The sequence below is a fragment of the Euleptes europaea genome, chromosome 7, assembly GCF_029931775.1.
Source record: "Euleptes europaea isolate rEulEur1 chromosome 7, rEulEur1.hap1, whole genome shotgun sequence".
In the NCBI taxonomy this organism is placed as follows: domain Eukaryota; kingdom Metazoa; phylum Chordata; class Lepidosauria; order Squamata; family Sphaerodactylidae; genus Euleptes; species Euleptes europaea.
This window is the reverse complement of record NC_079318.1, coordinates 79,557,332-79,576,812: the sequence shown is the minus strand read 5'-3', so window position 1 is coordinate 79,576,812 and position 19,481 is coordinate 79,557,332. Positions and strand designations below refer to the sequence as shown.

Here is a 19,481-nt window from a genome sequence, read left to right as displayed (position 1 = left end):
CAGACCCTCTTGCTGGGAAGTTTGTGTCACTTACTCTCCACCATGAGAAACGAACCAGGGACTTCCCTGGGACGGCTTAAGAGGCAGCAGAGCACCAAGTCTAAGCCTCTTACGCAACCCCAACTATCTTGCTTTGTCTGGGGAAATCCCTTGACATAACCCAGCGATCAGTTCCTTCACAATTTTGCATGCTGCTTCTCCCTCATCCCAAGTTTCCCAGCAGATACAAAATCTTATCTGCGGCATTCCTTGCTGCCTGTTTTTCCCTAGCAGCTTGTTACGTGGTGGATCCAGTAGAGCCAGGATGCTGTAATTGACAGGGGTGAAATTGGTGGGGGAATGCCTGGGTTCAAATCCCTGCTCAACCTTGTCGTTCACTGGGAAGCCAGATTTTCATTTTACCCTTGTTGTGAGCATGAACTGGGGTATCTATTTCTGCCACCATGGAGAGAGGGTGGCAGCCCTGGGTATTATCCTAGTTCTGGGATCCTCAACTTTGTTGAGCCAGGGGGCACTAATGCAATTTTGGGAGAGGGTAGTTGGCCCGACCACAAAATGGCTGCCGTGTGAGGTAGGACTTGTCACAAAATGGCTGCCGTAGTAGGCAATTACAAAATCTTGGGGAATTCCAAACAAAACATTCTCATATGACAGGAGCAGTTATTTTGGCATAGGCAGTCCTTGCAGACCCGATGGGGATGTTCCTTGGAGTCTTCTGAAGTCCCTCATACTCTTAACAAAGTTGAGGATAGCCAGGGTTGGTTCGTTGCTTTGGGGAATAAGCAAGTGGGTGTTAGGAGACACATTGATGGGTGCCGTATTGGGCATCACTGCCTTATCTAATCCTTACAATAAACTTGACAAGTAACTTAAGCCAAGAGAATGGCTTGTCTCAGTATTTGTCATTCAAATATAGGTGAGGAAAAATGAAAACAACTAGTAGTAACTGGGGAGTGTGTTTCTGAGAATGCTCACCACAAGCTGTGAGGCAGGATTGGTGTTGCTCCCTTCGCACAGATGGGGAGGTCAGGATTGGAGACAAGGAAGGAGCTAGTAGCCCAAAGCTCTCCAGAAAACATAAAGCTTCACTAGGGTTTCCCAGCCCACTGAACAGCACTCAGAGTTTGATTCAAGCAGAAGAGAGAGAGGGGTGCTTGTTTCAAATCACCCCATGCCTTTGGATGCTGCTTTTTGTTTATTGAGTTATCTGGGGATCTACATGCTCCTGCTCAAGGAAACAACAAATACAAAATCAGCCAATAAAACAATTAGTTCACAAATTTCAGCATCAACACTACGTCAGAACATGTGTGTGTGGGTTAAGTGCCGTCAAGTCGCTTCTGACTCATGGCGTCCCTATGAATGAAAGTCCTCCAAAATGTCCTATCTTTGACAGCCTTGCTCAGATCTTGCAAATTGAAGGCTGTGGCTTCCTTTATTGAGTCAATCCACCTCTTGTTGGGTCTTCCTCTTTTCCTGCTGCCCTCAACTTTTCCTAGCATGACTGTCTTTTCCAGTGACTCTTGTCGTCTCATGACGTGACCAAAATACGATAGCCTCAGTTTAGTCATTTTAGCTTCTAGGATCAGTTGAGGCTTGATTTGATCTATAACCCACTGATTTTTTTTTTTGGCAGTCCACGGAATCCGTAACACTCTCCTCCAACACCACATTTCAAAGGAATCTATTTTCTTCCTATCAGCTTTCTTCCCTGCTCAGCTTTCACACCCATACATAGTAATAGGAAATACGATGGCATGAATTAATCTAGTCTTGGTGGCCAGTGACACATCCTTACACTTCAAAATATTCTCTAGCTCCTTCATGGCTGCCCTTCCCAGTCTCAATCTCCTTCTGATTTCTTGGCTGCTGTCTCCCTTTTGGTTGATGGTGGAGCCAAGGAATAGAAAGTCTTGAACAATTTCAATTTCCTCATTTCTGTCAGAACATGCAACGATATATTTCTTGGTTACATAATTTTGTACCACCCATCCTCTAAATCATAGGAGCTCTAGGTGGCAGAACTAGTTCTCACCCTCCATTATATTCTTGGAGCCATCCTCTTAAGATGAGAGTTTGTGGCTGGCCCAAGGACATCCATTGAGCTTCGTGGGTTAGTTTGAACTTGAACCCACATCTCCCCAGACACAGGGACTGTGGCTCCTTGGAAGCGCCTCTGCTTTGCATGCAGAAGGTCTCCAATTCAATCCCTGGCATCTCCAGTTTAAAAGACCAGGCTGTAGGTATTGTGAAGGACCTCTGTCTGAGATCCCAGAGACCCACTGTTGCACTGAGTAGACAATACTGACCTTGATGAACCTAGGATATGATTCACTATGTGGCAGCTTCATATATATGTGAGTGCGTAAAGGATTTATTTATTTGTTTGTTTTATATAAATTTTATTCATATACATTCATACACATTTCAAAATTAGAAATTTCTTACATTCTTAATTCATAGAATCATAGAGTTGGAAGGGACCACCAGGGTCACCTAGTCGAACCCCCTGCACAATGCAGGAAATTCCAAACTACCTTCCCCCCACACCCCTAATGGCCCTTGCTCTGTGCCCAGAAGATGGCCAAGATGCCCTCCCTCTCATGATCTGCCTAAGGTCCTAGAATCAGCATGGCTGACAGATGGCCATCTAGCCTCTGCTTAAAAACCTCCAGGGAAGGAGAGCTTACCACCTCCCAAGGAAGCCTGTTCTACTGAGGAACAGCTCTAACTGTTAGAACTGTTCTCCAACTTTTAACTGAATGTGTTCCATACCTTTAAACCACTCAGACCTTAGTAAATCAAAGTTCTCCTTCCTTTGGAGAGATGTAAGTTTTAGCATAAGAAAAACTTCCTTCACTTTATTGAGCCATTTACTAACCGCAGGCATCTTGTTTGATTCCCAATAACGTCCAAAAGTTAACCACGGTGTAGTAATTCAATACAAAGCTATATCTTGTAACCTAATCGGAACTCTTGGTACATAATTCAATAACAGACATTCTGGATTATGTTCTATGGTCCTTTCCAAACCAACACTCACCAAAAAAAAAGCAGCCTTCTTTCAAAAAGAAACAGCTCTTGGGCAAAACCACCACATACGAACAAAATCAGCTGATTATACATTACAGTACCAGCAAAACCCAGAACATGAGTTATACACGTTGGCAATTGTTTGGAGGGTTAACTGATGAATCATTTTCCATAGAATAAAATCTTATAAGCCTGTAACTTCCCTCATATGCTGGAGGGCACACCAGAAAAAACCAGCAAGGTTAAATTACTGGTTAAATAAAAATACTTTAACCAGGTGCCAGAAACAAAGTTTAGGTTCTAGGCAAGTAGCTGAGTGGAACATAACATAATGGACACTGTGGACATAACATGATGGACACTGCAGAAAAAACCCTTTTCTGTAGCCGTCTACCACACTTTCACAGTGGAGTCAGAGAAGGGCTTCAGCAAACTGATATGATTTGTGGGGAACATGGGAATAAGTGATCCTTTAAGTTTCTTACTCCCAGTCCATTTAGGGTTTTAAAGGTCTCTGTACTCAGTTTAGTTTTGATAAAGACAATCTTCTGCAGCATTTGACGGCTCTGCTTGGGCCGCTTCATTGACCAGGTGTACAGCTCTTTATAACCTTGCACAATTCCTTTCCTAATTTCAGAGGGTGCTGTTTGTCTCTGACCCCTGCACTCTGGAAATCAATGGTGTAGTCTTTGGCCTGACTTCCACCGATCTGCTCTTTCATATGGGTGCGGAAGAGATCAGCAGGTAAGTTCAGAGTGTTGCTAAGTTCTTAAACTCTGTAACATTCAATTGCTCAAAATAAGCTGAAAGACACCCACCCAATGCTTATATCAGGTTTCTGGTTGATATGGTTCCTTGAGGCACGATGCTGGATGTGTTCCATACAGTTTGTATTGCTTTCTATCTCTTCTGCTAATCTCCAGGCAGCTGTTAGCATGAGAATAAGGGGATCTGCTCGCTTAAAAAGGTAAAGGTCCCCTGTGCAAGCACCGGGTCATTCCTGACCCATGGGGTAATGTCACATCCCAACATTTACTAGGCAGACTTTGTTTGCGGGGTGGTTTGCCAGTGCCTTCCCCAGTCATCTTCCCTTTACCACCAGCCAGCTGGGTACTCATTTCACCGACCTCGGAAGGATGGAAGGCTGAGTCAGCCTTGGGCCGGCTACCTGAAACCAATTTCCGTCGGGATCGAACTCAGGTTGTGAGCAGAGCTTGGACTGCAGTACTGCAGCTTACCACTCTGTGCCACGGGGCTCCCTGCCTCTGCTCACTTAATGAGGAAGAAATTTGGTGGGGTGGGTGGTTGAATGGGGGAGCCATAAATCAGCCATGAGTGTAGCAGTGTTGTGGAATTGCTTATTGATCTCACAGGACAAGATGGTCCCTGATTTTTAAGTAATGTTTTTGAAGCAGTTTCCCTTTTATACCGCTTAACAGTAGCATGGACTCCGGTACCAAGGCCTGCAACAAAACAAGGTGCCAACTTTGCTCTCATATCCTAGCAACACCATCACTGGGCCCAGCAACATCAGCCATAGTACCTCAGGTTCATACTCCTGTTCACCGTTTTACGTGATTTATGCCATCACGTGCCAGCAATGCCCTTCCACCCTCTACATTGGACAAACAGGCCAGTCTCTGTGACAAAGATTAAATGGACATAAGTCTGACATCAGAAACCACAACATTCAGAAACCAATGGGGGAACATTTTAACCTTCCAGAAGATTCAGTTGCTGATTTAAGAGTAGCAGTTCTTTTACAAAGGGATTTCAACGGGAGATTAGAAAGAGAGACTGCTGAATTACAACTAATAATGAAGCTCAAGACTATGCATTCTCCTGGATTGAATAGATATCTGGGATTCCTGTCTCATTACCATGGTAATTTCTCCACTCCTACTACCCCTCTAGGGAGCCCCATGGCACAGAGTGGTAAGCTGCAGTACTGCAGTCCAAGCAGTCACGACCTGAGTTTGATCCTGACAGAAGTCTGTTTCAGGTAGCTGGCTCAAGGTTGACTCAGCCTTCCATCCTTCCGAGGTCGGTAAAATAAGTACCCAGCTGGCTGGCGGTAAAGGGAAGATGACTGGGGAAGGCACTGGCAAACCACCCCGTAAACAAAGTCTGCCTAGTAAACGTCAGGATGTGACGTCACCCCATGGGTCAGGAATGACCTGGTGCTTGCACAGGGGACCTTTACTACCCTTCTGCATATCACACCTAATCCAATCACACCTGCTAATGTCATTTACTTGCTGTTGACATTTACACTGCCATTGTCTGTTTGATTCACTCTTCTCTACTTGAGGATAGATGGACTCACATTCTAGCTGTATCTGAAGAAGTGAGCTGTGGGTCACGAAACCCTGCCAGAAATTGTGTTCGTCTTTAAGGTGCTACTGGACTCTTTGCTGTTTTCTATCCTTTTTATACTGTAAGCTTCTAGGAGCAGAGATCTGTCTTTTAAGATTGATGCTGTTGTGTGCAGGGTTGTGTGCACTATGCTGAACAAGAGCCTCTGTTTTTGTAATGGAAAGCTGTGTCTTATATAAAGCTTGCAAATTAGGCACATGTGCTTATTTTGTTTTGCATCATTTATTCCGCTGTTGTCGCAGTTTGTGTTGGAGATAAGAAACAAAGCAGGGGCGATAAAATCCCAGCCTGCTAACCCTTGGCAATATACTATTCAGCAGTTCCACCAGGCATAAGCTGTTAAGCGTATGTTCCAAAGCAACAAGGACTAGTGACTTGATATTTTGTGAATGAAAAATGGAAATCTCAGCAACTGAATCACGCTGTTAGCACATGTGGTCCCTTCATGTGTATTAATTCTAACTTGGGTTTGGGACACTCTCTCAGAACCAGTTTGGGGAAATTATGCTCAGTGTCGAAGGGCCTGGCTAGCTGGGAAAACTGACTCACTCGCCAATTAACAGGAAGCAGATCGTGTGTTTTAGGGATCTTGACCTGGGTAGTGGGCAAGCAAGCTCAAAGTGCCTCCAATAGGCTGCTAGTCCTGAAGCGTCTCACCGGAAACCTGAAGCCCTGGGCTGCCAGTAACCATGAAACAACCAGATCTTTTCCAAAGCAAGGTTTAGAATTTATTGAGGGAAATGTAGGGGTGCAGGAGTTGAAAAGATCCTCAAGCATAAGAACAGTGCAATTGTTGTGTTCAGAAGGATGTGCTTATGAAGAGTTGCATGAGAGGAGAGGAAGTGACAAAGAGCCTAGCCTCTGGCTGAGTGGGAATTCTGCACCAGGGAATGGCCACCAGCAGAAGTGAGAGAGGGATTTAAAGGGGGGAGAAGTGCTTTTAAGAAAAAAGGAGTGAACAGAGAAAGCATTTATGTATCCTCAGTCTGCTGAGCAGGGTGGAGTACATTGTCTGTAGAAAGTCCAGATGTAGAAAATCCAGAGATTCAGTGTAGGGGACTTGAGCCCCAAGGATACAGTAAGAAGTTTTGCTGGTTCCAGATTAGGGTCCACCGCTCATGTGGAGGAGTGGGGAATCAAACCCTGTTCTCCAGATCAGATTCCACCGCTCTTAACTACACCACACTGGCTGAGGAGAGCCTTGGCCTCCCCTTCTTCAAAGCATGCCACTGCAAGCTCCTAAAATGGCTACCAATTTAACCAAGATGGAGTCAGAGCAGACAGCACACATCTGGGAAGGGTATCCCTGGTTACAACAGCATATATGCAACTCTGGCTATAAAAACTAGTAAAATGAAATAAAAGTGTTGTCTGTTCTCAGATACCTTGATAGCTATTGTGGATGGTTGCGGTGCCCAGCAACACTGTGAAGTACCTGCCTGCTCAGTCTAACTATCCTGTCCCTATAAAATGGGCCTTTAATTTCTGAACATTCCCGTCTAATAGAACAGGCATTCCTAGCCTCGTGATGGGATTATGTTGCCCAGTAGTCAGTACAAGTAGCCATTGCCAGCAGCGGAATAACGTGGACTCTGGGTTAGTCAGGGAAATCCTTCAAGGGGGAAATGAAGTCCCCACTTTTGAATAACAGCAACCAAGAACTGGAACGGTTGTATTCTCTTCCCCTCCCCACCTCTCCCAGTTCCCCTGATTGGTCCTGTTGTCTCATTTTCTTTATTTTATCAATTTGTTTGTATGGCTCAGAGGGGGCGGGGAAGGGGAGTACAATTCCTACCCAAGTCCCAGAGAAAGCCATTTCTCCTTATGCCTACATGATCGGAAGGAGAGAGAGAATCCGAATTAAATCATGGAGTGTTACGAAAGACTGGTTCTCAGTCTCCCAAAGATAACTCCAAGCTCTGTAAAGAGCCCAGTGCTTTCCATCCAAGTATCCTTCACCTCATTTCTATAGAAAGGTTGGGGTTGCCCTTTTGTGAGCTTAAAGCTCCTCCCTGGAGCTTAATGAAGTAGTTGGATTCAGCTTGGTGTCTCTGAGCATGCGCAAAACGCTTCCAGTGAATAACCACGTACAGCTTGCGGCGGAAGAGGGATGGTGGCCGAGGGAACAATTTCCAGATCAGCTTGGCTCCGGTGCCCGCCTTTTCTTTCTATCTTTCTTTATAACAGAGCAGGCAGAACTCCTTCAAGGTATGCAGTCCCTCAGCGTAAAAGGGCCTAGGGGGTTGAGAGGCGTGCCTTGGAGTGGGGCCAGCGATGCTCGCTTAGTGTTAGTGTTAGCGGGCCCTGCAAGCCTTCTCATTAAGTCAAGAAAACTGCTGTCACCGTCTGCCTTAAAGGCGTGTGTCACATCCTTTTCTTCCCCTCACCCCACACCTCTCTCTTGTTTGCTTCCTTCCTCCAAGTAGGTCACTCCTTATTTCCCAGTGATTACTTCACATTCCCCCCCACACACGCACACCCCCCCTGAGATTTCCACCCTCTGGATCTTCACAGTGCCTGTCTATGTATCACCGTCTGGAACGGTTTCAGTTCTCCTTCTCCTTGTACGTCGGTTCGTCCTAGGCCTTCTCACAGTTGCTATGGCCCTTTTCAAGTTTCTTCTTCTGCGGCGCTGTCATTATTTTTCTTTTTAAGGCAGGCCAGGATTCGGACTTGCCTATAATCCTCACATCCTGTGTAGAGGTCATTGCCCCCCACCCCAATCCGAAAACATGAACTAGTGCTTGAGGTTTGTTTTGTGCATCTTTGCTCAGCTTATCCCCCAGTTCTGTCTGCCCCACCTCGAAACAAAAGGATATCCAAGAGCTGGAAAAGGCGACGGAAAATCTAAGAAGCTTCTGGCTTTTCAGTCATAGAAAAAAGACCACAGCGGGAGACATGGTAGAGGTTTATAAAATTGTGCATGTTGAGGAGAATGTGGAAGGAGAACTTCTTGCCCCTGTCCCGTAATCCTAGAATTTGGGGGTCACCCAAAGAAATTGAGATGTAGATTCAGGACAAGGTTGCTTTCCTACTAGTCGTTTTCTTTGGAAAAGACACTCCCTCAGTTATCACAAAGAGTTCAGTCAATGTTTGTGTGCTTTAAAGGGAGGGAAGGAAGAACCAGACTTGAACTACAATACGCAGGCGTTCAAATAAATTTTTTAAAGGCAAATGTTCAAATACTTTTTGCCCAAGGTGGCTTTGGAGGGCCCTTCAGTTGGAGGAACAGGTACTGCCGAATTAGAAGCATGAACCACAGTGACAATTCGGCTTCCAGCTGTTTGCAGAACAGCAGTGCTAAAGGACGCCGGGGTGAAAGGGGCCAGAAGCAGTTACTGCTTCACACAATGCATAGTGAAATTACAGTAATTCTCTGCCACAAGATGTTGGCAATGGCCACCGGCTTAAATAGCTTTTCAGGGGGATCAGCTACCCTAATGTCAGGCACACTTCAACAGCCATTAGCTATGACGATGGAGCTTTCACATTTAGAGGCAAGAATATTGGTGGTGGGGGAGGGGACAGGAGACCTGTTGTCTTCATGCCATGCTTGGGGGAGGGCTTCCCAGAAGCAACTCTCCGGCTGCTGGGGGGCGGGGGGAAGAGTCTGGGCCAAAAAGGCCCCCCTATTGGTCTGATCCAGCACATTTGCTTGTATTTATCCAATCATTGGGTCCCAACAGTGGCCATTAATTTTTTGCTAATTAATGTTTGATCCACAAATAATGGATTTGATGACCACTTTGGGCATATTCTTTAGTTTGTCTGTGTGGGAGAGGTCCAAAATTTGGGGTGGGGGGAGATGAAAACGCTTGGGCCCAGGCTGAAACTTGAGGCCTTTAATCTGGCACCCAGTGGCTTCATGCTGGATAGTATTGTAAATGATGGTTTCGGAGCCCTTGCTGTAGATAGTACTTAACATAAACAGCCGCCAAACAGACTTGTTCCTGCCTCCACCTTTCCGGATGAATGTCATTTGTACAGCAAATGTGCAGTTGTTTTAAATGTGCCTGATTCAGGTCACTTCCTCCTGCCAGAAGCACTTAAGGGAAATCTCCCTGGAAATTGCAAGATTTTATCACAGGGCGAAAATGTGGTTCTCTTCTGCTTAGAAAGACAGTGGGTGTTGTGAGGGTTGTTTGGAATTTGGCTGCAGCGCTATGGCGAGCGCTTCCTTTCAGGTGTGTCTATTAAATGGCCATCATTTCGCTTATCTGGCAAAGTGGGCCCGCTGCCAGAAAAGCTTCTGCCACAAAAAACGTGTCAGTCCCTTTCAGAAGTGTCATTGTAGCAGATTAACAAGGATTACACTTCTGGAATTTCCCCCCTTCATTTGGTATTTCACTTCAGGGGATGTGGTGTGGTATGGTGTAGTAGGAGGGGCCGTGGCTCAGTGGTAGAGCATCTGCTTGGCATGCAGAAGGCCCCAGGTTCAATCCCCAGCATCTCCAGTTAAAGGGACCAGGCATGTTGGTGATGTGAGAGACCCCTGCCTGAGACCCTGGAGAGCCGCTGCGGGTCTGAGTAGACAATACTGACTTTGATGGACGGAGGGTCTGATTCAATATAAGGGAGCTTCATGTGTTCGTGTGATCTCGTCAGATCTTGGAAGCTAAGAAGGGTCAGTACTTGAAGGGGAGATGGCCAAGGAAGGCTGTGCAGAGGAAGACAGTGGCAAACTACCTCTGCTTCTTGCGTGCCTTGAAAGCCCCTTGCTGGGGTCGCCATAAATTGGTTGCATGTACATACATGTTTCACTTCAATACCTTCTGATTTCACTGGTAACCAGGTCTGCAAATCAGGGTGCAGCGTTTTGTTCCAACTGTGTGTGGTTTGCCTTTTTTCTTTTCTTTTTGACAACATTTATCTTGGGGCCCTCTGTTTTCTTGCTGGGTAAAATTGTTCAGGGGAGGAATTAGAAAAAGGGATAATTTCAGGCAGGCTTACAAAACTAAATCTAGTTCTAAAAACATACTCTAGACCATATTGGCAGCACAGAACTTACTTGTCACACATTTCTTTGGGTCTGGCCAGCTGGACTGCGCATGTGGGATGTTGACTTTTAGCATTCAACATAAGCCAATAAGTCAATGTCCCACAAGGGGAGAATTAGGAGAAGCAGTTAGGATGCATCTTAAGCTCTTTGAGGTCTGCAACCTGTAGTAAATCTGTCCTTTTAGAGTGGCACTCAGTGAATTGGTTGTTCGATATCGCTGTAAACAAACAGGTTTTTTAACTGCAGAACACGGCATGTCTCCAGCATTGTCCCACCTCCGAAGGAAATTAATGCTGTGACAACTGCCTTCCCATCACTTAGGGCAGAAGAGCCAATTTCCTGTCACTTGAGGCAGAGGGGCCAAAAATCATGCCAAATCTTAATTGAATAGGACTTGGGAGCCTCAGGTATCCTGCTTCTCTTCCTCTACTCTCCAAAACAGGAAACACATTTCCCAAACTTGTCCTGATATATCAGAAAACAAGTCACTAGTCCTCATTGTGCTGTGTCTTCAGGGACTTTGTTCTGCGGGAGAGGTTTGTTTAATCATGGCTTTACAAGGCAGGAAATGTGGAGCAAGTCAGGCTTGTTCTAGATTGGTTCTAATGTATACATTACCGATCCCTGGCATTTGAGATGGAGACGGGCTGAAAATCCATATAAAGAAATTGGCACTGAGTTCTTAGTGCAGCAGCAGCCTTTGTCCCACTGATGTGGCTTTTGTGTTTTCCATTTGTACTGAAATATACGTGGTTCTTTATGTTGCTGTTGGGGTTGCCCGGTTGCCATTATGTCTGTTCAAAAACTCTGGTGGTATCCCCGTGACTAGCTCCTGCTCTCATTTCCCTCTTTAGCATCAGTAGACTTAGAATTTGTGATTTGGTGCCCTCTCAAGTGTGCCTCCAGAAAATAGAAAAATGCATATTTATCAGCATAAATTGAGGCTTGGATTAGGAGAGATTGGGAAAAGGGGTATTCAAACGATGCATTAGCAGGGGATGGTGAACAGAGACTTCCAAAAAGCCTGCTGGCTATATTTGCATGTTGTGATAGACAGGCAGAGTGCCAATTCTGGCATAATGTATAGACACATGCCTCTTTCTTCCTCTTCTACCTGCTCCCAAGTCCTCAACACACAAGCCCAGCTTGGATAACTTTGTAAACAAGTCAGTAGCTCTCAGCCTAAACTATCCTAAAGGGTTGTTGTGAGGATAAATGGAGGAAATTACCCATCTATAGGACACCTTGAGCTCTTTGGAGGAAAGCAGAGGTGCAAATGTAATTAAATTAAGTGATTCAGCATCTTTAAAAAAATGCATCGGTGCTTCTGTGAAAATGATGTGGGGTTCTGTCATTGTTCTTTCGTAAGAATTTAACCTTTCTACCCTTTATGCCTGCAAAGATAGCACTGAGAGTGAGTGAGCAGAGCTTTTTGAAATCTCTGAATCAAGAAAAGGAGTTGTCGTGGGAAGAGTTCTGTGCCCACATCTAAAGGAAGCATACTGAACAATTAAAAACAAGCCTAATTTCTGTGCTCTGTAGAAACTGCCTTTCCTGGGTCAGACTTGAGTTTCCCACATCTTGAAATTCCTTCCCCTACATAATGTGTATATTTTTGTCTCGGACAGTTTCAGAGGGTAGCTGTGTTGATCAGTAGAACAGCTAGATTTGAGTCCAGTAACACTTTAGAAACCAACAAGATTTTCAGGGTATAAACTTTCTAGTGTCAAAGCTCTGATGAAGGGAGCTTTGGCTCTCGAAAGAAGAGCTGGTTTGTAGAAGCCGACTTTCTCTACCACTTAAGGAAGAATCAAACCGGCTTACAATCACCTTTCCTTCCCCTCCCCACAACAGACACCTTGTGAGGTAGGTGAGGCAGAGAGAGCGTGACTATCCCAAGATCATCCAGCTGGCTTCATGTGTAGGAGTGGGGAAACAAATCCAATTCACCAGATTAGTGTCCTCCGCTGCTCATGTGGAAGAGTGGGGAACCAAACCCGGTTCGCCAGATCACCGCTCCAAGCCACCGGTGTTAACCACTGCACCATGCTGGCTCTCCTTATACCTCGAAAGCTTATACCTTGAAAATCTTGTTGGTCTCTAAGGTGCTACTGAAATCAAATCTAGTTTGCCCCTAATGCCACTTAAAATTCTGGTTCCTTTTTGGTTTCTCTGTTTTGGGACCACAACCCTTAAGCATTCTGAGTTTTGTTCCTCAGTGAAAGGAAGTGGAAGGAGACAGGGCCCAGGGAATGTTTGAGAGTGACTGAGGCTGCCCCATGTAAGGGTGGATGCTGTGTGTTGTATTTTAACGTCCCCCCCTTCCATCTCTCAAGGAGCTTTGTGTGTGTGAAGTGCCGTCAAGTTGCAGCCGACTTATGGCGACCCCTTTTTGGGGGGTTTTCATGGCAAGAGACTAACAAAGGTGGTTTGCCAGTGCCTTCCTCTGCACAGCAACCCTGGTATTCCTTGGTGGTCTCCCATCCAAATACTAACCAGGGCTGACCCTGCTTAGCTTCTGAGATCTGACGAGATCAGGCTAGCCTGGGCCATCCAGGTCAGGGCAAGGAGCTTTAGCTGGTGTTTAAATGCTCCTCTGAATATATGGTGGGCCCAACCTGATGGTTCCCATTGGGCCCAATTGGACACTGTAACATTCTTCAGTACTTTACCTTCACTGCACCGTTCCAAGAGGGGAGGGGTGGGAACATTTTTGAACTAAACCCATCTCACAGAAGTTATACCCTGGAAAATTTAGTTGGTGCTACTGGACTTAAATTTTGTTCCACTAAGGGGGTTACCGCACTTTGTATTCCCAGCGATGTATTAAGAGTTTGAAAATGTTATTTAAAACATCGCTTTAAAAGGGTTTTTGGATACCACGCCTTATAAATGGTTGGAAGACGTCTTCACAGCTAAAGGGGCCAAACAAAGTGTGAACAGTATTTTTTATAACGTTTTCAGACTCTTAATACATCGCTGGGAATACATCGAAAGTGCGAACAGTATTCTTTATAACATTTTCAAACTCTTAATACATCGCTGGGAATACAAGTGCAATAACAGGGTAAGACTAGCAGCCTAAAAGCTCAGCCTGGCCCTCCCTTGTCAGAGCTTGGAAGCTAAGCAGGGTTGGCCACGGTTAGTACTTGGATGGGAGATCATCAAGGAAGACTGGGGTTATTATGCCAATGATGGCAATGGCAAACCATGTCTCTTGTCTCTTACCTTGAAAACCCCATGGTCTGGGCTTGCCATGAGTCGGTTGCGACTGGACAGTACACAGTTATTACAACATTGCTCCTCTTATGAAACTAAAACAACCCTGATTACCAACAAAAGGCCGCCTAAGTTTTGAAACACTTGGGTTACCCGGATTGTTCTTTGTGTTTGAAGGTGGAATGACTGTGGTTAATGAGCAGTGTGACATTTATTCAGGCCTTATAAGGATAAATGGCAGTACAAGTTAGAAAGGTCTGTGTTTCAAACTTTAATCTGCTGAGGGAATTTTCACTGCAAACTTAACCCTGTTATTATCAGCTGATCAGTTTTAAGTCTTGCCTCTAGCTAAGACTTCATTGTTAATGTTAAGCGGAGGAACTGGGGGTAGGTTGGGGAGGCTACTCATTGGTTCAGTTTTGAATGTACGATTTTTCAAAGTCTCTTTCACATTTCAGTGCCTCTTGTTTTCTTCCATTTTTCCTACCCAGTTCTTCCAGCGTCTTGGACCGTTTTTCCCGAATTCTCAAGCACATTCTGACTCAGCGGAGGTGAAATATCTTCTCTCTCCCCCTTCTCAATACCTTACCAAATATATTTTGTGATGATGCCAGATCAGTTTTCAACCTAGGCATTAAGAGGCAGCAAAATAGCTGTATTCCCTGTCACCTGGTTTTGTGGGGATTTGTTTTTGGGTTTTCTGTCAAGAAAAGCAGCATTGCTCAAATTGTGGATTAGGCTGACCTGTGGTTGTTTTTAAAAAATGCAAGAGTAAATTTAGGAAAGTCAGGCTGCAGTCTTAGGAACACGCTCCTGGGAATAAGCCCCACTGAATAAAATGAGAAGTACATTTGAGTATACCTGCTTAGGATTTCCCCCTTAATATTGATCTTCCTACAAAAATATATAACTCAAGGTGGGTTTATGGTATAAGGATTACAGTGGAGAAGGATTTAAATTGTTGTTACACACAGGTAATTGAAAACCAGGTGCCCTATGGCTTGACTACATGAGATGTTAGGAGTACCATAAATGGAACACCCAATTTGTTTTTCCCACTGAAAAAAATCAGATGCACAGGAGTGCAATTCCAGCTGGGACCATAGCACAAAAGGATGGTGGGTGTAAACCTCCCCTCCCTGCACTGTTTTCCCCAATCTGAAATAGCCTGGGGAGTCCAGTAGTGATGCAGGCACCCATGTTTGCCCAAGTGGGGCAAACAGCAGCTCCCTAGATAGGGAGCACAGTGCGGAGGGAAGTCTGCACCCTCTCTTCCCTTTGCACTAAAATCCCAGTCATCATCAGGCTCTTGTGCACACCTGATTTTTTGTAGGGTGGAGAAACTGCTGGGAGCTCCAACCATGGGGTTCTCTGCATCTCATATAGTTGAGCCCTTATACACACCGAACCATCGTAAATCAGAAATAAACAACAGTCAGTCCAATATAAGGATACTGCAGAGCTTGAGAAGGTGCAGAAAAGAGCAACCAAAATGTTCAGGGGGCTAGAGCAACTGCCCTATGAGGAGCTGTTAAAGCACTTAGGGCTGTTTAGCTTGGAAAGGTGGTTAAGGGGAGACATAATAGAGATCTGTAAAATTATGCATGATATGGAGAGAGTGGACAGGGAGAAGCTTTTCTTCCTCCCTCATAATATCAGAACAAAAGAACATAAGAAAGGCCCTGCTGGATCAGACCAAGGCCCATCAGGTCCAGCAGTCTGTTCACACAGGGGCCAACCAGGTGCCTCTAGGAAGCCACAAACAAGACGACTGCAGCAGCACCATCCTGCCTGTGTTCCACCGCACCCACAATAATAGGCATGCTCCTCTGGTACTAGAGAGAATAGGTATGCAGCATGACCAGTATCCATTCTAACTAATAACCATGAATACCCCTCTCCTCCACGAATATGTCCACTCCCCTCTTAAAGCCCTCCAAGCTGGCAGCCATCACCACATCCTGGGGCAGGGAGTTCCACAATTTAACTATGCGTTGTGTGAAAAAATATTTCCTTTTATCTGTTTTGCATCTCTCGCTCTCCAGCTTTAGCAGATGATCCCTTGTTCTGAGAGCGGACAGGGAGAAGTTTTTCTCCCTTTCTCCTTCTCCCTCTCCCACTAGAACACGGGGTCATCTGCTAAAGCTGGAGAGCGAGAGATTCAAAACAGATAAAAGGAAATATTTTTTCACACAACGCATAGTTAAATTGTGGAACTCCCTGCCCCAGGATGTGGTGATGGCTGCCAACTTGGAAGGCTTTAAGAGGGGAGTGGACATGTTCATGGAGGATAGGGCTATCCATGGCTACTAGTCAGTGAATACTAGTTATGATGCATACCTATTCTCTCCAGTATCAGAGGAGCATGCCTATTATATTAGGTGCTGTGGAACACAGGCAGGATGGGCTTCGTAGAGGCACCCAGTTGGCCACTATGTGAACAGACTGCTAGACTTGATGGACTTTGGTCTGATCCAGCGTGGCTTTTCTTAGTTTCTCAGTAAATCCTAGCAGTAGAGACAGAAATAAAATTGATTTTTTTTGGATACTGAATTCACAGACTGCAGAATTCCCATAGGGGCCTGCAGTAATTAGTGTCAGTGTTGAAAGGACAGATGGGCAGCCTGCTGGGGCTAAGACAGAAAGGAACAGGTGCTGGACATGCTTTAATTTGGGAGTGAGGAGAGAAGTTGCTGAATTGTGGGTGACCAGAGTCTTCTTTTTTTTGCCCCCACCCCAATCCTGAGCAGTTACTACCCACTCTACCCTCCTGCGGAAGAGATAAACATTGATTATGAGAAGTTCTATCACTATGCGCAGCTGCCTGTCACACCAGACGTGTTGATCACGCCATCGGACCTGAGATACTTCATTAAGGTTGGAAATGAAGCTGGCAGGGGTGGGTACGGGAGTGGGGGTTGGCCCCAGGACTGGGTGAGGATGCTGGATCCCCCCCCCCCCGCCTTAAGAAAGCGACAAAAGAAAACTGGGCCAGATAAGATAACAAAGCCCCCAAAAGGTTTGCTGCTAAATTAATTTACCTGTTTTGTAGTCAAAAGCATATATTACAAATCTCCAGTGTTTTTTGGTAATCTTCAAAATACATAACTCTGGGAAGAGTGTGTGTGACCTCAGTTTCCTGGAGGAGGATTATTGAGATGTGTCATGGAGTTGTATTATATGTGTTTGACTGCAAGCAGGAATTATGGTGTTTTTTTTCTTTTAAATACTTTATCTGTCCTACCCTATTTGACTTTGGCTGTGGTCTTACCCACAAGAAGAGTCAGTCCACAGGACTCCGTTATGTGTGCCAAGATATAGGATGGTTCAGCTCAAAGTGGATTCCTTTGCTGTCCATCCCAGGATTCCTGCTCCTCCCAGCAGCTGTACTTGCATGATCCAAAGGTTACTCACCCTGCATTTTCTGCCTTATTGCCAAGGATCTTGGGGCATGTCTCTCAGCTGGTAATGTTACTTCATTGGCACCTTAAAAATATTATAACCACTTGTGTCTCTTGTGCATTTGGGGCCAGCTTGGGGGGAAGGGGTGGCTTGTTTAATGGTAGAGCACATGCTTTGCATGCAGAAGTTCCAGGTTGAATTTCTGGCTAAAAGGATCTTGGGTATTAGTTTTGGGATTTCCATCTCTTTCACCCCATCTCCCTGGATAGCTGCTGCTAGCCATAGTAGACAATACTATGCTATAGGGGCTAAGGGTCTGACTCCGTAAAAACACACATACACACACCAGCTTTGTTATGTTCATGTGACCCCCAGCTTTCTACTGAGGCTTCAGTTTGGGTGCAGCATGGCCTCTAGCTGTTTAATGACACAGAACTTTTTAGCAATCCACACACCATACACACAATGAAGACTCTGGCAGACCTCCACCCTTTGACATTTGGTAACTCAGTCTGTCTCATGGCTATGCAGTAGGTCAGGAGTTCAATCTTGCTGAGCCTATGGGAACTTTTGGAATTCTGAGAAGTGGGAGGCACAAAATGGCTGCCATGGGGTGCCGGTGCCATTCACAAAACATTGGCCTAGGTTTCAAGCCAAGCATCCTATGAGGAAGGCAACTGTTTCTGAATGGGTGTTCCCTGCAGACAGAATTGTAATACCTCCTAGGTTCTTCTGAGGGAAGAGGGAAAGCCAGGATTGGCTATTTGCTTTGGGTAAGAAGAAATGGGTGCCAGGAAACTCATCAGCATGCACAGTGGAGATCACTAGAGTAGATTATCAAACCCTACTGCTTTAGTTCCAGAGTTGAGGGAAATCAGTGTAGATACAACAATGGGATAAAATTAAATATTTCATTAGTAAATATTGAAAGAAGATGAAATTACCTCTTAACAGTTTTCAGAAGGGCCAACAGTGCCCCAGGGAGCAGCTCCCTATAACCCAGGGCTTCCTGCATTAGTACACAATCATGGGGCGGCTGTTTAATATGAGAAAAGGGAATTAAGTTATTTTTGTCCATTCTTAGTAGTGTATTTTTGTTTGCTTGTTTTCAAAGAAGCAGCCAAAAAGTGCATCTTGCATTCTAACACCAATTCGTGGAATATAAATTAATCAGCTGCTCCTGAATTAAATTAGGCCTCCTCATTCAGAGCGGCAGTGGAGGAAGGAAATAGCCATGCCCTACACAGGCATCTGGCCGGCCACAACTGGTAATGGAATGCTAGACCTAGGGACAGATCCAGCAGGCCTTTTGAATCCTTGAACACACACACACATGAAGCTGCCTTCTATTGAGTCAGATCTTTGGTCCATCAAGGTCAAGTATTGTCTATTCAGACTGGCAGTGGCTCTCCAGGGTCTCAGGCAGAAGTCTTTCACATCATCTACTATCTGGAGATGTCAGTAATTGACCCTGGCACTTTCTGTGTGCTAAGCACTACCACTGAGCCATGGCCCCTTCTGGTGCTTGTTATCAGAGTTAGGAAAATCTGCATGTGTTGGTGGTGTTGAGTGACCTATTCACAATGAATACCGTGTTCTTCCCCTGGTTTTCTGCTCCTCTCCAGGACATCCTTGGGTGCATCTGCATGAACCCAGGCCGGCTAACGAAAGGCCAGGTGGGGGGCACTTACGGCCGTCTGTATGTCCAGCAGCAGGTCCACAGAGAGGAGCGGAAGAGCCCATGCATCGCTGCTCAGGTTGTCAAAATCTAGCCTGGGTACCCACCGCTAAGCCAGGACCAAACAGCAGAGGCCCTTTGGAGCTTCGGTACAAACTGGATCAAAAGACACTTAGCGCTGAGGCGAACAGTTGGAGGGGAGAGTCCTTCCCTGCCAGCAGGACTTGGGGATATCTCTCAGGATTGCAGATGCTTGGAATCTTGCCTTTGCAGCCAAAGCAGCTAAATGTCCCAAAAAGTCGGACAGGAAGGAATGGTTTCTGTTGCAGATGTCCTATTGATTCACACTTTCTGCTTAGGTTTTTAAAAGTTCTGTCTTGCTTGTATCTTTTTTTTTTTTTTTGAGGGACCCTCTAACTCTGCTCTAATGTTTATGGTCTCAGTAGCCTTCTGAGTGTTTTGAACAATGTTTCCTATACTTCAAAGCATCTAAGAAAATCATTCTTTGACTTACTTGGATATCTGAAGTTTCATGTCTTGTGTGGGATCAACTGAGGTCACTAGAAGTTCGACCCTATAAAATCTGGGTCTCCTCCCACTTCTGTATTTGGAGCAAAAGGGCAGGTGCAGAGAAGTAGCTGAGCTCTCCCAGGTGCAGATCCAACCTTGAGCAAGCCTTTTTCTCTAAGCATCTCCTTCTGCAGTATTAGATGGAACATGAGGAACCCCCAAGGACTTGCAGGGGGCACCTCATTCCCCCCGTATACCCTTCCC

At 45.4% G+C, this 19,481-nt stretch overlaps 1 protein-coding gene across 1 annotated transcript in view; it reads left to right on the top strand.

The window, feature by feature from the left end:
- POLA2 (DNA polymerase alpha 2, accessory subunit) overlaps positions 1-18,816 on the top strand; it is a 44,249-nt gene extending 25,433 nt beyond the window's left edge. The window contains exons 15-18 of the mRNA XM_056852859.1: positions 3,671-3,777; positions 14,119-14,178; positions 16,378-16,504; positions 18,655-18,816. Of these exons, the coding sequence (XP_056708837.1) occupies positions 3,671-3,777; positions 14,119-14,178; positions 16,378-16,504; positions 18,655-18,801 (441 nt within the window). The 3' untranslated portion in view covers positions 18,802-18,816. The remainder of the gene's footprint in view (positions 1-3,670; positions 3,778-14,118; positions 14,179-16,377; positions 16,505-18,654) is intronic.
- Positions 18,817-19,481: the final 665 nt, after the last annotated feature.